Source organism: Colobus angolensis, unplaced genomic scaffold, assembly GCF_000951035.1.
Source record: "Colobus angolensis palliatus isolate OR3802 unplaced genomic scaffold, Cang.pa_1.0 Scaffold49, whole genome shotgun sequence".
Taxonomy (NCBI): Eukaryota; Metazoa; Chordata; class Mammalia; order Primates; family Cercopithecidae; genus Colobus; species Colobus angolensis.
The window spans coordinates 1,339,979-1,361,704 of NW_012118376.1; the positions used below are offsets into that span (position 1 = coordinate 1,339,979).

At 42.8% G+C, this 21,726-nt stretch overlaps 1 protein-coding gene across 2 annotated transcripts in view; it reads right to left on the reverse strand.

Annotated features, from left to right (window-relative positions):
* Window positions 1–10,321, reverse strand: part of SCAMP1 (secretory carrier membrane protein 1) — a 118,949-nt gene extending 108,628 nt beyond the window's left edge. Inside the window, exon 1 of one of the 2 annotated variants that reach the window (XM_011959209.1) lies at window positions 10,098–10,321. In XM_011959209.1, the coding sequence (XP_011814599.1) occupies window positions 10,098–10,154 (57 nt within the window). In that variant the 5' untranslated portion in view covers window positions 10,155–10,321. The remainder of the gene's footprint in view (window positions 1–10,097) is intronic. The other variant, XM_011959210.1, reaches the window with a different exon arrangement.
* Between the last annotated feature and the right edge of the window lie 11,405 nt (window positions 10,322–21,726).

Below are 21,726 nucleotides of genomic sequence, written 5' to 3' on the forward strand. Positions count from 1 at the left end.
GCAGCTGGTGACTTTAAGTTGAAGCCAATGTTCACGTACCACTCCAAAAATCCTAGGGCCCTTAAGAATTATGTTAAATCTACCTTGCCTGTGCTTTAGAAATGGAACTACAAAGCTTGGATGAGAGCACATTCGTTTGCAGCATGGTATACTGAATATTTTAAGCCCCACTGTTGAGACCTACTGCTCAGAAAAATATTTGTTTCAAAATATTACTGCTCAATGACAGTGCACCTGGCCACCCAAGAGTACTGATGGAGATGTACAAAGAGATTAATATTGTTTTCAGGCATGCTAACATAACATCCCTTTCGCAACCCACAGATCAAGGAGTCATTTCAACTTTCAAGTATTAGTATTTAAGAAATAAATTTCATAAGGCTATGGTTACCATAGACAGTGATTCCTCTGATGGATCTGGAAAAAGTCAATCGAAAATCTTCTGGAAAGGATTCACCATTCTAGATGTCATTAAGAACATTCATGATTCATGGGAGGAGGTCAAAATGTCAACATTAACAGGAGTTTGAAAGAAGTTGATGCAAACCCTTAGGGATGACTCAGAAGGGTTCAAGACTTCAGGGGTGGAAGTAACTGCAGATATGGTAGGAACACTGAAAGAACTAGAATTAGAAGTGGAATCTAAAGATGTGACTAAATTGCTGCAATCTCATGATTAAAATTAAACAGATAAGGAGTTGCTTCTTATGGATGAGCAAAGAAAGTGTTTTCTTGAGATGAAATCTACTCCTGGTGTTAAATCTATAAATTACATCTCGGGCAGTATGGCCATTTTCAAGATATTGATTCTTCCTATCCACGAGCATGGAATGTTCTTCCATTTGTTTGTGTCCTCTTTTATTTCATTGAGCAGTGGTTTGTAGTTCTCCTTGAAGAGATCCTTCACATCACTTGTAAGTTGGATTCCAAGGTATTTTATTCTCTTTGTAGCAACTGTGAATGGGAGTTCACTCATGATTTGGCTCTGTTTGTGTTACTGGTATATAGGAATGCTTGTAATTTTTGCAAACTGATTTTGTATCCTGAGACTTTGCTGAAGTTGCTTATCAGCTTAAGGAGATGTTGCAAGGATCTAGAATTAGAAATACCATTTGACCCAGCCATTCCATTACTGGGTATATACCCAAAGGATTATAAATCATGCTACTATAAAGACATATGCACATGTATGTTTATTGTGGCACTATTCACAATAGCAAAGACTTGGAACAAACCCAAATGTCCATCAGTGATAGAATTAAGAAAATGTGGCACATATACACCAAGGAATACTATGCAGCCATAAAAAAGGATGAGTTCATGTCCTTTGCAGGGACATGGATGAAGCTAGAAACCATCATTCTGAGCAAACTATCGCAAGGACAGAAAAACAAACACCTCATGTTCTCACTCACAGGTGGGAACTGAACAATGAGAACACTTGGACACAGGGTGGGGAACATCATACACCAGGGCCTGTCATGGGGTGGGGGAGGGGGAAGGGATAGCATTAGGAGGAATACCTCATGTAAATGACGAGTTAATGGGTGCAGGACACCAACATGGCACATGTATACATATGCAACAAACCTGAACGTTGTGCACATGTACCCTAGAACTTAAAGTATAATAATAATTTTTTAAAAAAAAGAAAGAAATCTATTCCCGGTGAAGATGCTTATGAATATTGTTGAAATGACAGCAAACAATTGAGAACAGCACATAAAATTAGTTGATAAAGCAGTGGCAGGGTTTGAGAGGACTGACTTCAACTTTGAAAGAAGTTCTACTGTGGGTAAAATGCTATCAAACAGCACAGCATGCTACAGACAAATCTTCCATGAAAGGAAGAGCCCACTAATGTGGCAAACTCCATCACTGTCTTATTTTAAGAAACTGCCACAGCTACCCCAACCTTCAGCAACCACCACCCTGATCAGTCAGCAACCATCAACAATAAGGAAAGATGCTCTAACAACAAAAAGATTGTGAGTCGCTGAAGGTTCTGATGATCGTTAGCATTTTTTTGCATTAAAGTATTGTTAAATTAAGGTATATACACTTTTTAGACGTTACTGCACACTTAATACACTACAGTATACTATAAACATAACTTTTACGTGCACTGGGAAACAACAAATTCACATAACTTGCTTTATTGCAGTATTCACTTTATTAAGGTGATCTGGAACCAAACCTGCAATATCTCTGAGTTATGTCTGTATGCGTCTCTATAGGTTATACAACTTCTGCTTGAATTTCCTGCAAGTGCTGGAGAATACCCTACCAAAAGACCACTGTCAGGCCATGCTAGCAGATTTTTAAATATCTATTTGGACAATATTTACCTTCAAGTAAACTTTGCCAGTTAACCTTTGATTCTTTTTCTAAAGCAACAAATAACAAGTTTATTCACATAACTAAGAACCCTTTAGGTATCTGATGGGAGCTCTCCTATTTCCCTTTAGCTCTCTGTAGACTAAATCTGCTGAGTAATTGAAACTTAAATTGTTCTTCCTATAACTTGATTCCAGTCCCATGACCATTTTGACTGTCCTCTTTGGGCATATCCTAGTATTTTCACAGCACTCTTTAAATATGCACAATTAAGAACAATACCCAGCTATTAGACCAGAATACTGTAGGATTATTAATTTTAAGGAACTGATCACTAATTTCATTAAGCCAATATATATTTTTCAGCAACTGTATCACACTGGTGGTTCATAGTAAGGAAACAACCAATAAATTATTTGGATCTGCACTTATCACTATCAAATATTAATTGTATTCCAAAAAAACTTTTGGCAATATCAGCATAACAACAGTTTAGTTTCAAATATTTCATAATCGCCATCATCTCATATGATTGTAGTTAAAGCTACAGGGCCAAAATAAAACTGTGTTCGAATCCTAGTTTTGTCACGTGGCACAGCAGCCTCCTACGGCAGCAGTCTTCCACTGGCCATATGAGATGCTCAACCCAGACAAAACGTTTTCTAAATATCTTAAGAATATTGACCATGGCAACTGACACTTCACCCTAAATAAAGATTGTCTCAAGAAGAATGACAAATGTGGTTTTTAAGGCATAGTTTGAACTCTGGTAAGATTAAAAAGAAACTGTTTGAGAGTTGTGCCAGCCTGGACTAAAAAAACAGTTCAAAATAAATAGAAACTTCTGGGCTCCGAATTTTTAATGGGCAAGAAGCAGGCCAAAAATGCTACTCAGCTGCAACAGGGCTCATTCTTGAAGAAAAAAATAAATAAAGGACCTCTCAGAGGGTGGAGCCAAAAGCAGAAGAAAATAACAGGTGAAGGAACCAATACCAGGAAGCAGAACTGGCCCCTAATCAAGAAACACTCATTGTCCTCAATGTAGAGGACCCTAACAACATGTGCCTGGCTAGATTTCAGAATTGCTATAGATCAGCAGCTGCTACACGCCTCCCACTCTTTCCCTATTTGAATGGGAGTGTCTACTGAAGTTATCCTATGACTGCCTTGCCATTTTATGCTGGGTGTATCTTCAGTTCATAGGTCTGTCTCCAGTCAAGAAGCGGGGCCTATTGCTTGCCATTCCTTTTAAAATCTAGGCTGAACTTGTGCCTTGTTTTGACCAACAGAATATAGCAGAAGTGGCATATGACTCAAGAAGCCTTGTAGCTTCAGCTCTTGCCTTCTGGGAGCACTGCTGCTACTATGCACAAAGCCCACTTATTACTAGTAGAGAGGCTACACGAAAGACAGCCAATTGTTGTGCCTACTGACATGTCCAGGTAACCAGCAGGCACTTGAGTAAGGACATCTGAAACCATAAACCAGGTGACTGAAGCCAATTGAGTAACTCCAGAAAAGAATATTAAAAAATAGAGAAAACCTGCCCAGCTAAGTCTAGGTCAAATAACAGAGTCGTGAGCAAGTAATTGTTATTGTAAGCCATTATATTTTGGGATTGTTACATAGCAACAGATAAGTGAGACAGTGGTAAATAAGATAATGATGTATCTTACAAAGGATGGCATCTTAAGTTGATGAAATATAACAGCAGCTCGATATGTGCTTTTTAAAAATATTAACATGAGGAAAAATGAGCAGGAATTCATGCAGTTGACATGAACGTAAAATAACACATGCCCACAAACTACAACCACTATGTTCCGGATTAATGTTAAAAGATAGTTTTCAAAGTGTGACAATCACAAAGGAAATCCTCAGAATACTTTCCTAGTGCTATCCAATCTCCAAACTCAAAATTGTTTATCTTTTTTGTTTGTTTTTGGAGTTTGTTTTTCTTTTTGAGATAGGGTCTCACTCTGTTGCCCTCCAGCCTCAGTCTCCCAAGTATCTTAGACTACAGGTGTGCACCACCACACCCAGCTAACTTTTAAATTTTAGTAGAGATGGGAGTCTCACTATATTGCCCAGGCTGGTCTCAAATTCTTGGGTTCAAGCAATCCTCCTGCCTTGGCTTCCCAAAGCACTGGGATTACAAGCATGAACCATCATGTCCAGACTCAAAATTTTAAACAGATAAGGGAGGAGTGAAATCAACTTGTAAGTATCATTGTCAATGTAAATGAAATCGATGGATGACATTCTTGATGTTACAAAATGAAACTTAAGGTCTGAATATTTGTGTTTCCTTAAAAATCACATGCTGAAACCTATCACCAATGTGATAGTATTAGAAGATGAAGCCTTTGGGAGGTGATCAGGTCAGCAGTGCTCTGCTCTCAAGAATGGGATTAATATCCCTATTTTTTTTTTTAAAAAAAAAGGCCCCAGAGGTCAAGTGTGGTGGCACACATCTGTAATCCCAGCACTTTGGGAGACTGAGGCAGGTGGATCACTTGAGGCCAAGAGTTCAAGGCCAGCCTGGCCAGTATAGTGAAACCCCGTCTCTACTAAAATTACAAAAATTAGCTGGGCAAGGTGGCACGCACCTGTAATCCCAGCTACTCAGGAGGCTGATGCACGGGAATTGCTGGAGGTAGAGGTTGCAGTGAGCCAAGATTGCACCACCGCACTCCAGCCTAGGCAACAGAGTGAGAGACTCCATCTCAAAAAAGAAAAAAAAAGGGCTAGGCATGGTGGCTCACACCTGTAATCCCAGCACTTTGGAAGGCCAAGGCGGGCGGATCACAAGGGCAAGAGATCGAGACCATCCTGGTCAACATGGCAAAACCCCGTCTCTACCAAAATACAAAAAATTAGCCGGGCGTGGTGGTGCATGCCTGTAGTGCCAGCTACTCAGGAGGCTGAGGCAGGGGAATTGCTTGAACCCAGGAGACGGAGGTTGCAGTGAGCCGAGATTACACCACTGCACTCCAGCCTAGCCGACAGAGCAAGACTCCATCTCAAAAAGAAAAGAAAAGAAAAGAAAAGGGCCCCAGAGAGCTGCCATCCCCTTCTGCCATGTGAGGACACAAAGAAGATGCAATCAATGAGGAAGAGGCCTTCACCATACACTGAATCTGCTGGGACCTTGATTCTGGACTTCATAGCCTCCAGAGTTCTGGGCAATAAATTTCTGTGTTTATAAATTACCCACTGTGAGGTACTATATTTTGTTATAGCAGCCCAAACAGACTAAGACAAAAGAATAGCACACTTGAATTATGGGTCTTTTTCAATTTTCAACTTCAACTCTTAGAATGCCACTAGATTACTGTAACTTAAAAGATAACCTAAGTGAGAATGCTGAATTTTAGGCCATTTCTAAAAAAAAAATTTCAATAGACTAAAATTAATTTTTTTGAGGCCAAAACAAAATGGACACTATGCTCAATTTTAATATAGAGACATTTTATTAGGGAGGAACTATGTGTCGTGAAAAAGCACCAGAATTCAGACAACCTTGGTCTAGTCCAGCAGGCTGACATAGGCAAAGCACTTAATTACTTTTAGCTTTGATTCCTTGACTGTGATCAGTCAAACAGCTACTACCAGCACTCCAGAAGAGCCAAAAGGAACATAAATTTCACCGAAATCATAGCTAAGCATATAGAGATTATTAAACAAAAAAACTGTTTTTGAGACGAGTCTTGCACTGTCCAGGCTGGAGTGCAGTGGCATGATCTTGGCACACTGCAGCCTCCACCTCCTGGGTTCAAGCAATTCTCCTGCCTCAGCCTCCCAAGTAGCTGGGATTACAGGTGCCCGCCACCACACCCAGCTAATTTTTTGTATTGTTGGTAGAGACGGGGGTCTCACTATGTTGGCCAGGCTGATCTCGAACTCCTGACCTTGTGATCCGCCCACCTCGGCCTCCCAAAGTGCTGGGATTACAGGCGTGAGCCACTGCACCCAGCCATTAAACAGAATGTCTTAAATTACTATTAATACTAAATATTAGTACCTAATTAAAACCACCATACATTAAGCTCTTATTACATGCTAAATGTATGTTCATCTAATCCTATTTACAATCCTATAGAGAAGTACTATTACCCTATTTTACAAAATAGTAAACTGAGTTTTAAAGAGGTTAAGTAACTTTCCAAGGTCTCACAACCAGTTAGCGACAAAGCCAGGATCAAGCCCAGATCTTTTCAAATTCTTGAGCCAAAACTTTTTAATCCTATCCTCTGCTGCCTCCCAACAAGAGCCTCAACTCTAACCTCCAAATACAAAACAAGAATTCTGTTATCAAAAATGCAACCAGAGAGTGCATACAGTGTCACCAGCAATGGACTAGAAATCAGGAGACCTAAGTTCTAATGCTAGTTCTATACTACCTACACATGGGCATAAGACAATGAGCAAGTGTGCCTCTGTGGGCTTCGTTTTTTAATCTTTGAGATCTGACTGAATATATTTTAAGAATTTGCCTTCCTAGCTGTGAAATTCTAATTCTCCTCATAATTTAAAAATTAATTTAAATGTTATTTAACTATCCTATTCAATCAATTATCATGTTAATATGCAAAAGCATATTAGAAAGCATGAAGATTTTCTGACCACTTACTAATTTCTCCCTCCTATGAACAAACTGCACTTGTTCTGGCACTTAACCATACACTCTTATGCTGACTTCTAAGAGCCTATATTGCTGACCTCTCCTGGTTATTAAACTCTCCCCTTTTATTCATTTTCCAAGCATATTTGTCTCACTGTTAGACTAATAGCCATAAGGACAGAGATATTTCTTCAGTATTTGTTGAATGAATAAATAAACTCAACAGAAAACAAAGGACATACAGCAATTCTTCAGTAATTACATGTTGACTATATAGAAAATATTTTTCCCTCTCTAGCTTTAAAACCCCATTTTAACAGCTCAAGAGTGGATCTTCAGAAACTTGTACATATTTAATCATCTATTTTATTTTGGACCACTAAGATTTCCAGTTATTCCAAGTTTCTTGATGTGTAATGAAAACCATTCAAATTTCATAAAACCATTCACTGAGCCTAGCACAACCACTAGAATATAAAGCAGGGGCTCAACCAAAAAAAAAAAAAAAAGAATTGAATCCAGCAAATAACCTTACAACAACCAATAAAATCAAGTAAACCACTATGGTTATATTATATAAGGAGAACAGACTCAAACTACTTTCATGATATGGTTCAAACAAAGATGCTTGCAAAAGGATTCCTAACATAAAAGTGAAGGAAAAGAAATGTTAAAAAATGAAAAAGGCAATGGAAACCAAATAGGATTTAATGAAAAAGAAATCAGCAGTTACCAAATACGAAATATCATATACTTGAAAATAAGAGCTTTATCTTCAAATACTGAAAATAAAAAGATTTGAAAAATGATCGGCCAGGCACGGTGGCTCACGCCTGTAATCCCAATACTTTGGGAGGCTGAGGCGGGCAGATTACAAGGTCAGAAGTCCAAGATCAGCCTGGACAACACAGTGAAACCCCAACTCTTATAAAAATACAAAAAGTTAGCCAGGCGTGGTGGCAGGCACCTGTAATCCCAGCTACTAGGGAGGCTGATCATAAAGTAACACAAATTAGTCTGGGAACATTTCAGATTTAAGTAGAGTATCAGAAATGTTATTTCAAAAATCACTTTTACATAAATATAAGAAAAAGTAAAAAGACAAAATATAGATATTAAACTATACTTTTGGGGGGGGCAGGTGAAATGGAAAAATAAAGGGTCAGATACACTGACAGTGCTGTAACAGTCACTAAAATCAAAGATCATAAGCAGAAATGTGTGTACAACCAAGTCTCCTTTAGACCTAAATGAACTGTCCCTGAAGCATTTTTCAAACTTGAATAATCATTGTCCTGAATCCATCCACTTATAAAGATTTATAATGTTATGCCACAATGAATATTTAAAACAACTCCTAGGTTTAGAATTACTACAGCAACTTTATGAATGTCACAAGAGGAAACGTGTCATGGCAATATTAGATGTCACAAAAGGACAGTCTGGGCTAAGATGAAGACAATGTCTTGCCCTAACAAGAGAGCCAGTTAATACGAAATGAACCATGAAATGGAATGACCAAGTAGAAAATACACTGCCAAATCGTCAGATGCTGAATAAACAGTGTCAATGAATTATCTGAATTAGGAAAGGCTAAAAGGTTCTTGATGTTTTATCTTCAAAATATTTTAAAATAACACCCATTTAACAATTTATGAACGGTCTCTTTAGAAAGTCTACCATTTAAGAATAACCCGATTTTCCACAACATGGAAGCAAGTCCATTACTAACTGAAACAAAACTGCCGGGGAAAAAAAAAATGTCTTAAAATGCAACCATGTCACTGAAAGGTACAGGCCAGTTGCACCGAATTTTCTTAAGTGACATTAGGGACAATGAAACAGTGACTGAGTCTAATTCTACACTGCTACAAAGTGAGTGGAGTTGTCAATAATAACCAGGATCATTTCATTAAAATAATCCTCCTTGGAATTATCAGGCATTTAATAATCAGAGCAGAAATATTTTTCCTCTTCCAGGATTCTTAATGAAAGATAAAGTCAGGAGTAAAAAGATGTAAACTCAACAAGCCAGAAGTGACACCTGTGTGACCACAAATTAAGAGTTACTGTTTTATTCTGCGTGATTGCAAATTAAGGTTACTATTGCACACGGCCGGGGGGAGGGGGGATTGAGAAACAACTTCAACCAACAGTTGGAAACAAATTACACGTGCTAACAGTTACACTCATTAGGAAATCCAGAATACTTTCAAAGAGAGTTATTTAGATATTGCATTCATTTAAACGCAGACGATGAACATCTCAGCCGCCTTCCTTTGCATGATTCTGTGCCAAGCCCTTCCGAAGCTGGGGTTGATAAGGTCGACTCCAAGAAGAAAAGCAGCTCAAGTGGGAAATGGTATCCTCATATGGCCCAGAGAACCGGTGACGCACTAGGTGCTTGGAAAATATCCCATCGTTTACCTTGCTAGAAGCAGCTGGGTAGGGAAGAAGTCGTCCACGTGCACTATTGTTTTCCAGATATGTTTGTTTATTTTTAACTTCTGCTTTGGTATCAATACCCTCAACCTCAGCCTAACAGGGAGAGGGGGGATGGCAGCGCCACTGGTGGTATTTGGGTGCAACACAAGTTTAAAAAATGAAAACACAACCTTTTTTTTTTTTAATTGCAGCATACTCGGTGCCCTCACCTCTCTCCTCCTCCACACCTCTGCCATCACCCCACGCAGCTCTCCGCCGCCGCCACCTCGGGTCCCCATGACAACCCCACCCCAGGGCGGGCCCCCCTCCGCCGCCTCCCGGCCCTACCAGCCACACTTGCCTGGCAAGAGGCGACTCCACCTGCCCTCGGCTCTCACTCTCCCCGCTCCTGAGAGCCGGGCCAGGACCCCTCCAGGCGCGCGGGCCCAGTCCCGGCTGCAGGCACGACCCTCACCAGTCGGGGACGTGTGGAAGGGCGGCCGGGCACGAGCTGAGGAGGTTCCACCTCCAAACCCCAAAACCCAAACGAGTGACGCTGGGCCGGGGGCCAAATGGGGTACTGCGGCCCCGCGCCCCTCTCTGGGCTGCTGAGGGGAGCCGAGGGGCAGGCGCAGTGGGCGAGAAGGAACTCGTCCGTTTTCACAAACAACGACGCGTCGCGGCGGCAGGAGATGCTGGGGCCGAAGCTCACCTTGAAGGGATTGTTGAGATCCGGGTCGGCAAACGGGTTACTGTCGAAATCCGACATCTCTCTGGCTCTCGGCGTCACCCACCCGACCCAGGCGCAGAGAGAGAGACGAGGCGAGGCCGCCGCCCCCCTGCGCGCTCACGTCGCCGCCGCCGAGCAGATCCGGGTGCAGCTCGCTGGCCACCCAGCCGGCCGCGCCACTGAGCATGCCCGGTGCGGCGGGCTCCCGGCCGCGGCGCAGCTCGCGTTCGCCGTCCCGTTCCTCCGGGCCCGGATCCCACGCTCCGGGCTTTGGCTGCGACCGAGTAGGGAGTTGGGGCTGAGGAACCGGGAACTCAGAGCGGATGAAAAGCGTCCCCACACGCCACGAGCCCGCGGGATTCTCGGAGAGTATGGGACGCTTCCCCTCCGCTCTGAGTCGGAGGCCGGCTGCGTCCGCCCGTGCTCCGTCTTCTGAAGACCAATTTCAAATCAGCTCCCCGGGGCCCAGCGTGACTTAGGGAAGTGGTGGCATTTTGTGGGAAGGACGCACACTTGCCAGGTTGGGGGAGGCAGCCCGAGTCGCGGGCCGCGCACCCCACAAGCAGTGCCGTTAGACCGTCGGACGCCGGCCGCAGATCACCTCCCCGGGGCGGGGGCTCGGCCGCTGCTACGGGTTTTTGAGCACTCCTGACCCCACCTGAGAGTCCCGGCCTCCCATCTTCCGGTCTCTCTGACTCTAAGTTGCTGCTAAATCACGGAGAGCAGCCTTGGCGCTGCCGGTCCCAGCTTGATCCAAGGAGCCTGGAGAAGGAGATGAGATTCAGTCCCAAGGGCAGGCCCTGGCTGCCATCCTCCGTAATCTGCAAAATGGCTACTTCTTCAGAAATAATGGGAGAGGGATGGCAAGAGGCCAGAGATCAGGCCCTCGAGTATTAACTCTAGCATTTGGGCACCAAATAGACAGTTCTGGATTTTCCCTAGTCTTTTCCAACACCAAGGACGAGATGATCAAAAGATGTGTTAAGAAATGCATTTGTACCGGCCGGGCGCGGTGGCTGACGCCTGTAATCCAGCACTTTTTGGGAGGCCGAGGCGGGTGGATCACAAGGTCAGGAATTCGAGACCAGCCTGGCCAGTATGGTGAAACCCCTTCTCTACTAAAAATACAAAAATTATCCGGGGCTGGTGGCGGACGCCTGTAGTCCCAGCTACTCAGGAGGCTGAGGCAGGAGAATCACTTGAACCCGGGAGGCGGAGGTTGTAGTGAGCCGAGATCTGGCCACTGCACTCCAGCCTGGGAGACAGAGCGAGACTCCGTCTCAAAAAAAAAAAAAAAAAAACAAAACATTGGTACCATTACTTCCCCCCACCCCACCCCACCCACCAAACTTATTGAAAGAGCATCGAGCATCGCTTTCCTCACTTTTCCTTCTCCCCTAACAGAAAAGCACTTAGATGAAGCTACAGGAAGCCAGAATTCTTTTGACTTGGTGGGTACCGGAGGGTTGGAAGAATCTAGATTGAGTATTCCTTGGCCTTTGGGGAGCTTGCTCTATGCAAAGTCATCTAGGAAATGATACTTCCCCCACTGTGAAACACTAGCTAGAGATGATAGACAAAAAGCACATTTGTTGTAATCTCCCTTTGACAGGATCTAGGTTGGGATAGATGTCGAAGCAGCTGCTTCTACGTAGTCAACGAAGATGTCAACTAGTAAATGACAACAGACAAGGATGATCACAGCAGAGTTGTAAGATTCTAGATATCAAAAAGTGCAAGCAGTCTATTGTATTCACCATCGCATCCTCAGCAGCTGCCCAGTGCCCGGTTTTAACTTGCTGCTCAGTATATGTGTCAGGTTTTAATCCCAATTCTGATACTACCTGTGCTATTCTTTTCACCTCTCTGAGTCTGTAAAGGATTATTTAAGAATTAACATAAACAAGATACAGAAAAGTGTCCTGCATGTATATGTAGTGCCTAACAAATATTGGTTGAACGTCAAAAGTGGCAAGGAGGCTCAGTATGTTCTTATACGCTTTGCCTCCTTTCTCCCAAGCAAGGATGTCCTTGCCTAGCTCATCTGCTCCTCTCACTTTTGCCCTCACTCCCTCCACCTGTCCTCCAAATGACTCAAAATAATCAGCACTATTTATTATGCATCTACTATGTTCCAAGACAATGAGGATCAACTGAGCCTGCATTGCAGAATGGAAATTTCCAACTATGTTGTGTTTACAGCTAATGATATCTGCACCTAACGCAAAGGTTTGCAGACTTTACTGTTATAGAATAATTTGGAATACCTGTTGAAGATGCAGACATCCACCTCACCATACCTCCTAAGATTCCGCTTGAAAGGATCTGAGATAGGGGCTCTGGATCTGCATTTTTTATTTTTTACATCTCTATACATTATTTTACATAAATGTATAAATGGAGTCATGACATACATATTGAATTTTTCACTTAAAAAAATTTTTTATTCCTTGTATTCCCTCTTCTCTTCCCCTACATTAACAACCTAGTACATTTCTTTAAATATTCTTTTTTTTTTTTTTTTTTTTTTTTTTTTTTGAGATGGAGTCTCGCTCTGTCACCCAAGCTGGAGTGCAGTGGCCGGATCTCAGCTCACTGCAAGCTCCGCCTCCCGGGTTTACGCCATTCTCCTGTCTCAACCTCCCGAGTAGCTGGGACTACAGGCGCCCACCACCTCGCCCGGCTAGTTTTTTTTTGTATTTTAGTAGAGACGGGGTTTCACCGTATTAGCCAGGATGGTCTCGATCTCCTGACCTCGTGATCCGCCCGTCTCGGCCTCCCAAAGTGCTGGGATTACAGGCTTGAGCCACCGCGCCCGGCCTAAATATTCTTATAATAGTGTATATCTACACTTAAAATAACATGTAATTGTATAAAAACATAATACATATCCATGCAGATATACATACACTCTAATACCGAGCTTTGGCATTGTCTTGAAAAAGTGAGATTATATGCATATTTTTCTGCAGCTGTTTTTCTCAATACTTATGGCAGAGTTTCTCAGCAAGATGTGCATTGGCAGACAAACAGTCTTAAGGTTTCTTCCCCTGGTATGCCACATAAATATTACCACTTTTTATGTGTAGCATGCCTATAGAGTGAAAAGGGAAGCATGGCCTAATGGAAACCATACATCTAATTCATTATTCTTAACAACAACTGCAAAAATCAGCATATGTAAAGGATCTCAGGTGACTTTTTTTTTTTTTTTTAGACCAAGTCTTTTTTTTTTTTTTTTTGAGGCGGAGTCTCGCTCTGTCGCCCGGACTGGAGTGCAGTGTCGGGATCTCAGCTCACTGCAAGCTCCACCTCCCGGGTTTACGCCATTCTCCTGCCTCAGCCTCCGGAGTAGCTGGGACTACAGGCGCCCGCCACCTCGCCCGGCTAGTTTTTTTTTGTATTTTTAGTAGAGACGGGGTTTCACCGTGTTAGCCAGGATGGTCTTGATCTCCTGACCTCGTGATCCGCCCGTCTCGGCCTCCCAAAGTGCTGGGATTACAGGCTTGAGCCACCGCGCCCAGCCTAGACCAAGTCTTACTCTGTCACCCAGGCTGGAGTGCAGTGGCACAATCTTAGCTCACTACAACCTCCACCTCCCTGGTTTAAGCAATTCTCCTCCCTCAGCCTCCCAAATAGTTGGGATTACAGGCATGCACTACCACAGCCGGCTAATTTTTGCATTTTTAGTAAAGACAGGGTTTCACTATGTTGGCCAGGCTGGTCTTGAACTCCTGACCTCAAATGATCCAGGCCGCCTCTGCCTTCCAAAGTGCTGGGATTACAGGCATGAGCCACCATGCTTGGCCGACCTCAGATGATTTTGATGGTGGCTGACCACACTTTGGGAACACTGATATGAGGACATGCAGACATATGGTCCATGGGTAAGGGTCTTAATCTGTTTGTGTTGCTATAAAGGAATACTGGAGGCTGGATAATGTATGAAGAAAAGAGGTTTATTTGACTCATGGTTCTGCAGGCTATTGGCTTCAGATGAGGGCCTTATGCTGCTTCCACTCATGGCAGAAGGCAAAGGGGAGCCTTCGTGCAGAGATCACATGGCTAGAGTGTAAGATGGGGCATCAGGGGAGAGAAAGGGAGAAGATGACGCTAGGCTCTTTTCAACAACCTGTTCTCAAGGGTGATAATTCACTCTCAGGAGAATAGCACCAAGCCATTTGTGAGGAATTCACTCATATGGCCCAAACACCTCCATCAGGCCCCAACTCCAGCACTGGGACTCATATTTCAACATGACACTTTGCAGGTCCAAAGCCATACCCAAACCATAGCAGGGAGCTTATTAATTTATTAGCCTCCATGAAATTTAGAATTATAGAATGTGAGAGCTGAGAAGGATCCTCAGCCTGTCTCATGATTGAAGAAACTAGAGTTTGGATAGTTTAAGTAATTTGTCTCAGACACCAAGGAAGTGAATGGGGAAACATGGAACAGAACTCAGGTCTCTTGACTCATGTTTTAGACATTAAATGAATAGGTTATTAAATGAATTATTCCATATGAATAATTTCATATAGAAGGAAGAAATGCTATGTGCAAGGTAGACAGAAAGTACACAAGAAGCCTCATTTGGTGCAGGAGTTCATTTTACGGAAGCTACCTCCTAAATTTGGTAGAACAAAACCAGTCCATGCCCCCTCTCCTGCAAACCAACAGTTTGATCTTGATCATGTCAACTCACCTTTCTAACCAGAGTTTCTACTCTAGTACATCATTCAAGTATTTCTTGAGCAACTAAAACAGTGATGTTGTGGATAAAGCAGTAAACCAGATACAAGGGTAAGGCCTGCTCCAGAAAACTTCCTACAAGGCCTAGAACATGGCTAAATGATATCTCAGATCCTTTGGACAGTTCTAACATTCTATTAATCTGGGACAGTGGCTCACTCCTCCCTAACCCTATTTCTTTTTCCCTCAGAGTGTGCCTCACGCCATCATCATGGTGCTTCTACTCAGTCTGACACATTTAATTGGTGAACCTATTAAGCAGGGTCTAGAGTCTGAATTCCTTGTTTTCTAAACTGCCTAGCTTATAGCTGGGGAATGCTAGGAAAATGCCAAGTTAGATGTTTACATTTCTTGCCTCAAAAGGTTCACTGGATTCTGAGTTCACTGATGGGTTAGAACTGAAATCCCTCATCTCTTGCAGTGGGTCTAGTCTCCAGATTCGCTGCTGTGTCTGCTGATACCCTCGACGCCCCAGCACCAGCCTATCTGGCTCCCTATACTGCCACTGGCTACATTTTCAGGAGATAACAGAGGAGATGCAGGCATTGTGTGGTAGGCCAAATAATCCCCCCTCCCCCAAAGATGTCCATGCTATAATCCCTAGAATCTGTAAATATGTTACCTTACATGGCAAAAGAGACTTTGCAGGTGTAATTAAGGTTAAGAACCTTGAGAGGAGGGGATTATCCTGGATTATTCAAGTAGGGCTCAATATAATCACGAGTCCTTAAAAGTGGAAGAGGAAGGCAGAAGAGTTGCTGACTTTGAAGATTGAGGAAGGGGTTCATGAACTAGGGCGTGTGAGTGGCTTCTAGAACCTGGAAAGAACCCTCAGCTGACCGCCAACAAGAAAATGGAGATTTCAGTCTTATAGACTCAAGGAACTAAATTCTGCCAATGATCAATGTACAAGAAAATAGATTTTTCCCTTGAGCCTCCAGAAAAGAACCTAGCCTTGCTGACACTTTGATTTTAGACTGGTGAAATTCATGCTGAACTTATGACCTACAGAGTTGTAAAAAAATAAATTTTTTGGTTGTACAGATTATTTTGTTAGAAAAAGAAAAAAACCAAATTTTTGTATTAAGATGCTAAATTGGTAGTGATTTGTTACAGCAGACAAAATCTAATACAGATGCTTCTTGATTTACAATGGAGCTATACCCTGATAATCCCCATCATTAGGTGAAAATGCATTTAATACCCCAATAAACCCATTGTAGAGTCGAAAAATCACATATCAAACCATTGCAAGTCAGGAACTACCTGTCCACACTGCTGGGGTGTGGAAAGTAGAAGAAAGAAAAGGGACACACACTCAGTTTCCTGGTGTGCCAAGAGACTTCCAAGCAGCAGAACCAAGTGAAAAATGCAAAGGGTGTTGATGAAAAGAAACTGAATGTCATTTAACTTGTCCTGAGTGAAGATCTTCAGTTATGCCCAACTTTTAACTATGTAAATAGCATAGAGACAGTATTCTTTTTAAAAAGAAATGTACGAACCAACTGTATTTGGCTTTGGAGTCAAAGTTTACTATTAATAAAGGGAAAAAGCAGATTTTTCCACTCTTCCTCTTCACCAAATTCTGCAATACTCTCTGAATGTGTGTTACTCTGTCCTATAATTGATGTCGTCATCATTATATATCTTCCAATTGGCCATAGTACCTTGAAGGCAGGGTTTGTATGTTTTTCGACATTGTCACTCCAGCATCTGACATGGTGCTGGCACATAATTAGTGGATGAGTGAATAAATGCCACAGCTTCCATTTGAGGCTTAACATCTTTGCTTCCATTACTAAAAACTATTTGAATGACTCTTCGCTCACTGCAAATGCTATCTCCTTAAACGTCTTTATTAAGTACTCCTTTGCCTAAAAACTTTCATGATCTCCTTGTCAGCTATAGGAGAAACACTAAATTCAGTATCATATCACTCACGGTCCTTCCTCACATGGCCTCATTAGCCTCACATTAGCCAGGTGTGGTGGCACCTGCCTGTAATCCCAGCTACTTGGGAGGCTTAGGCAGGAGAATCACTTGAACCTGGGAGGCAGAGGTTATGGTGAGCCAAGATCGTGCCATTGCACTCCAGCCTGGGCAACAAGAGCAAAAAAGGTATGCTTTCAGCTGTACCTTTCCCCCACTGGCTCTCTACGTGCATTTATTTATGTATCTGCTTGCTCTTCTTTTTTTTTTTTTTTTTTTTTCAAATTTTAGGTCTTATAGTGCAACCCTCTAGTGGGTCATAAACTCAATTTAGAAGGCTATGACCAGCACATTTTAAAAGAGAACAGAAAACATCCAAGTATGTGGCACACAATAAACAGAAGCTACACAAAACCTTGTTTCAGTTGCAAGTGCGTGTCAACTTAAAATTTATTTATTGTGGTCATGGCTGTAAACTGAGAATTCCTCAAGGACAGATTATGTTTTATTTTATTATGATTGTTGGCTTTCATTATTCCTAGTCCTTATCACAGTGGCTGGTAGAACAATTATAACTTTGTTTATTTGTCGAATGAACCAGACTGAACTAAGGGTATTTTGGAGTTAAAGACCGTCAGGCTATGCCAACAGCACAAAGTCAAGTACTGTGGCTTTCCTCGAGGGATCAAGGCAGTCTGCCTGTCTCCACAGGACTCCCTCAGTTCTCCCACATTATCACAGCATATGCACTTGGGGCCCAACAGCAATGCCACTGCCGCCTCCCAGTCAATTCACAAACTGCTATGGAACATCTCTGGGGTAGGGTTCTGACCTTGACCCTAGAAGAAACCTGAAATATAGAGGCTTAGTCCTGGAACCAGGATGAGGGTGAGGCCACAGAGGCTTCTAGGGCACCAATTTTAAGGAGACATTCACTCTCAGGGTCGAGCAAGTAGCAACCCTGCATTCAGTCCTTTCTCTATCTTCTAACCAAATTGGCGAAGTCACACAAGCACAAAGAAGCACCAGGGCCTTTGCAGGAAGGCCAGCCTGGGTTCAGATTTCTGATGTGCTGCCTTCTGGGTTGTGCAACTCTTCAGGCAAATTGCTTATCCTCCCTAATCCTTACGTTCCTCTCACCTCCTTCATTACCACGCTAATTCAAGCCATCAACCTCTCTCACCTGGATCACTGCCATAGTGTCTTAACTAGCCTCCCTGCCTCCACCCTTGTCCTCTTACAATTTATTCTCCACACAGTGCCAAACTGATTTCTTTTTTTTTTTTTTTTTAGATTACAAAACTGATTCTTTTAAAATGTTAGTGAGGCCGGGCATGGTGGCTCACGCCTGTAATCCCTGCACTTTGGGAGGCCTAGGTAGGCAGATCACCAGAGGTTGGGAGTTCGAGTCCAGCCTGACCAACATGGAGAAACCCCATCTCTACTAAAAATACAAAATTAGCCAAGTGTGGTGGTGCCTTGGGAGGCTGAGGCAGGAGTATCACTTGAACCCAGGAGGCAGAGGTTACGGTGAGCCGAGATCGTGCCATTGCACTCCAGCCTGGGCAACAAGAGCAAAACTCCGTCCCAAAAAAAAAAGTAAATGAGAGCATGGCCCTTGTCCACTCAAAGCCCTCTAATAGTTTCCCAACTGTATCAGGGTAAAAGATTGGGTCTTGCAAGTCCCTATAGATTCCGGCCCCTATTGCCGCTCTAACTTTGTTTCCTATTCCTCTCCTTCATATTATCTTGGTGAGGAGGCCAGGGGGCCTGAAACATTTCACATGTCCCCCAGGCATGCTCCCACCACAGAGCTTTTTTCCTTCTGTTTCCTCTGCCTGGGTGCAGTTCCCGCCTCTGACTGAGTGGCTCACACATTCTCTCATCTCCTGCAAGTCTTTGCTCAATTGTTACTTTCTCAGTAAGGCCCTTCCTAACCTCCCTTTAAAAAATATTAGCCCTCTACTTTCGTACTTCCTCCTTCCCTGCTGTATTTTGCTCTAAAATGCCTTGCACCACTTGACATACTCTGCTCCCAATAGAATATAAGCTCCTTGAGGATAAGAATTTTTGTCAGTTTTGATCACAGAGATCTCAATGGCTAAGACATAAGAATAGGGGCTCAAAACTATTGAATGAATGAATGAATCAATCAAATAGGGATAATAATAGCCCCTCCTAGAATTATGAGAACTAGATTAGAGGATGCTCAATAAATGGTAACTATTATGATTAAGGGACAATTAAGAACTCAAGACATTAGTTAAAGAATAACTAAGAAAAGGTTAAAAAGTGCAAAAGCCGTTTAAGATGAGCAAAGGCAATAGGCACAGTAGAGGCATTCAGAGGGGAGTGGGGTGGTGTGGGGAAAAGAAAGAGAGATCAGCCTGTTACTGTGTCTATATAGAAGGAAGTAGACATAAGAGACTCCATTTAGTTCTGTATTTGAGATGCTGTTAATCTGTGACCCTACCCCCAACTTTGTCCTTGCAAGAGACATGTGGTGTGGTGACTCAAAGTTTAATGGGTATTGGGCTGTGCAGGATGTGTCTTTGCTAAACAAGTACCTGAAGGCAGCTTGCTGGTTAAAAATCCTGCCCCTCCCTGGGCAATGGGTAAAACCCATTGTGTGCTTTGTTTACTGAGTAAGGAGAAAACGGCCTTTAGGAATAAGGTGGGGCTTGCTGGAGCAACACTGCTAAAAGGTTCATGGAGATGTTCGCATATGCATCTCAAGGCACAGCATTTTCCTTTAAACTTATTCATGTTACCAGGATTTTTGCTCATATGTCTTACTGCCGATTTCCTCCCTACAATGATCCTATTGTCCAGCCACTCCCTTATCTTTTTGATGGTAAAGATAATTATCAATAAATACTAAGGGAACTCAGAGGCTGGTGCCTGCGTGGGTCCTCTGTAAGCTGAGCGCCGGTCCCCTGGGTCCCGCTTTTCTTTCTCTATACTTTGTCTCTGTGTCTTATTTCTTTTCTCAAGTCTCTCGTTCCACCTAACAAGAAGCACCCACAGGTGTGGAGGGGCAGGCCACCCCTTCAGGTGGTTGTGCCTGGAGTGGGCTGTGGAAGCTTCAGAGGAAAGGAAGGATTTTACTCGGGCCTTGAAGGCCTGATGATACTGCTATCAACGTGAAGCATGGAAAGGACAAAAGAGCACACCCGTTGGGGCAAAAAGCTTGCACACGAGCACATATGTGAGAGAGCACAAGATAGAGGCGCTTTCACCATCTCACATTCACTGTGGGAGAGACGTCAGGAGAAAAGGTAGCAAGAGAAGAGGTGCTCTCCTTTCTCCGCAGATGCTTTCGTATATTTATCAGTTATCTTCGATGTAATGAGTTGACCACTAGCAAGCGGTAGATGCACACCACCACCCATTATCCAGCTGGTTGCCTTCCAGGCTCACTGCCTAAGCCAAGCCCAGTCCAACCAGCTGTCTACAGTAACCCACCCTTTCCCATGTGATTATATGTTGTTCAAGAGACTAAGTGGTCTGAGTATACCCCAACTAATTACAAAGGAATCATAGTGGCATTCCTTTATGATTCATTGTATTAAAGTATTCTATGTCACAGGAACACAATAGACATAACAAAAATAGATATATTTTTGAGTCTCAGTTTACCTATACATGCACATAGTCTCCTCTACCAAGAATGCCCTTCTGTCACTCAATTTCCACAAGTCAAAGTCCAGTCAATGCCTCATGGCCAATTTCAAATGATACATCCTATAGAAATTCTTACTAGATATCCATAATCCAAATTTGTCTCTCCTGTCCCTATAGTATACAAAACAATTTGTTATAGAATTCATAGTAGACCCATCTCCTATGAATATAAAGTTATTACTACCTGCCAGTGATTATGGTGAGCTCTCCATAAATATTTGTGAATGAATGAATGAATGTATCTGTCTCTCTATCTCCATTATATGAGCTTCTGAAGGCAGGAAGAAATTTCATTTTTTTAGCATAGCTTCTGTATTCCTCCATTCTCACATTGCTATTAAGAACTACCTGAGACTGGATACTTTATAAAGAAAAAAGATTTAATTGTTATGCCCAGACCATTTATTCCCCAGAGAAGACCACCAGAGTCCGGAGTCAAAGCCAAATGGCAAGGATCTTTATTACAGGTTCGAACCTGGAACTCTCACGCTGGTTGTGCAACGAGTGGAAGAGCTCCCCAACTGGGCTCAGGACAGCGTTATATAGTCAGGGGTAAACAGGCACAGAGTCATAGGGGATTTTGTACAAATCAGACGTATGACTGGCTGACATTTGAACAAGGCAACTTGGCTGATTATGATTGGTTCTCGCCATTTCTGATATTTCAGTTACTCTTTTGAAACACTGATGACGTTTATCAGGGGCTTGCAGGGCGGGGCTCGTTTACCCGGCCTGTTCATCTGGTCTGTTCTGGTTCCTGGTTTCCTGGGATTGTTTGTCTGAGCTAGTCCTGGCGGCGTTTTTCAACCTTGCCCTATTTCACCTTGTTGCTAGGTTTAGCAATGGGAAGGGTACACACTTTACAAAAGGCTTTGATGTGAAATATTCTTGTGATACGCCCTTTCATTTCCCCGTCTCATAAGTAACTGGGTGTCCAATCCTGGACCCCCAGACTCTTATAGTGTAGCTTCTTCTTCAGGATAAAGAAGAGGTTGGTGATGACTACGGAGGACCATTAGTTGGATGCTATCAAACCTCTCTCTGACAAATTGTAGAATTCTATTTACTACACGGGGGCCTATAGTAAGCAGAAGTAGTAAGGACATTAGGGGGCCTATGAAAGGCGCTAGAAGAGAAAACATGGAAGAGTTCCACCAATAATGCTTACAATTGTATTCAGTCTGATCAAATTCGAAGCAGATCATGGGTACCCCTGGTTTGGCAATCTGAAACTCAGTGAAGTTGA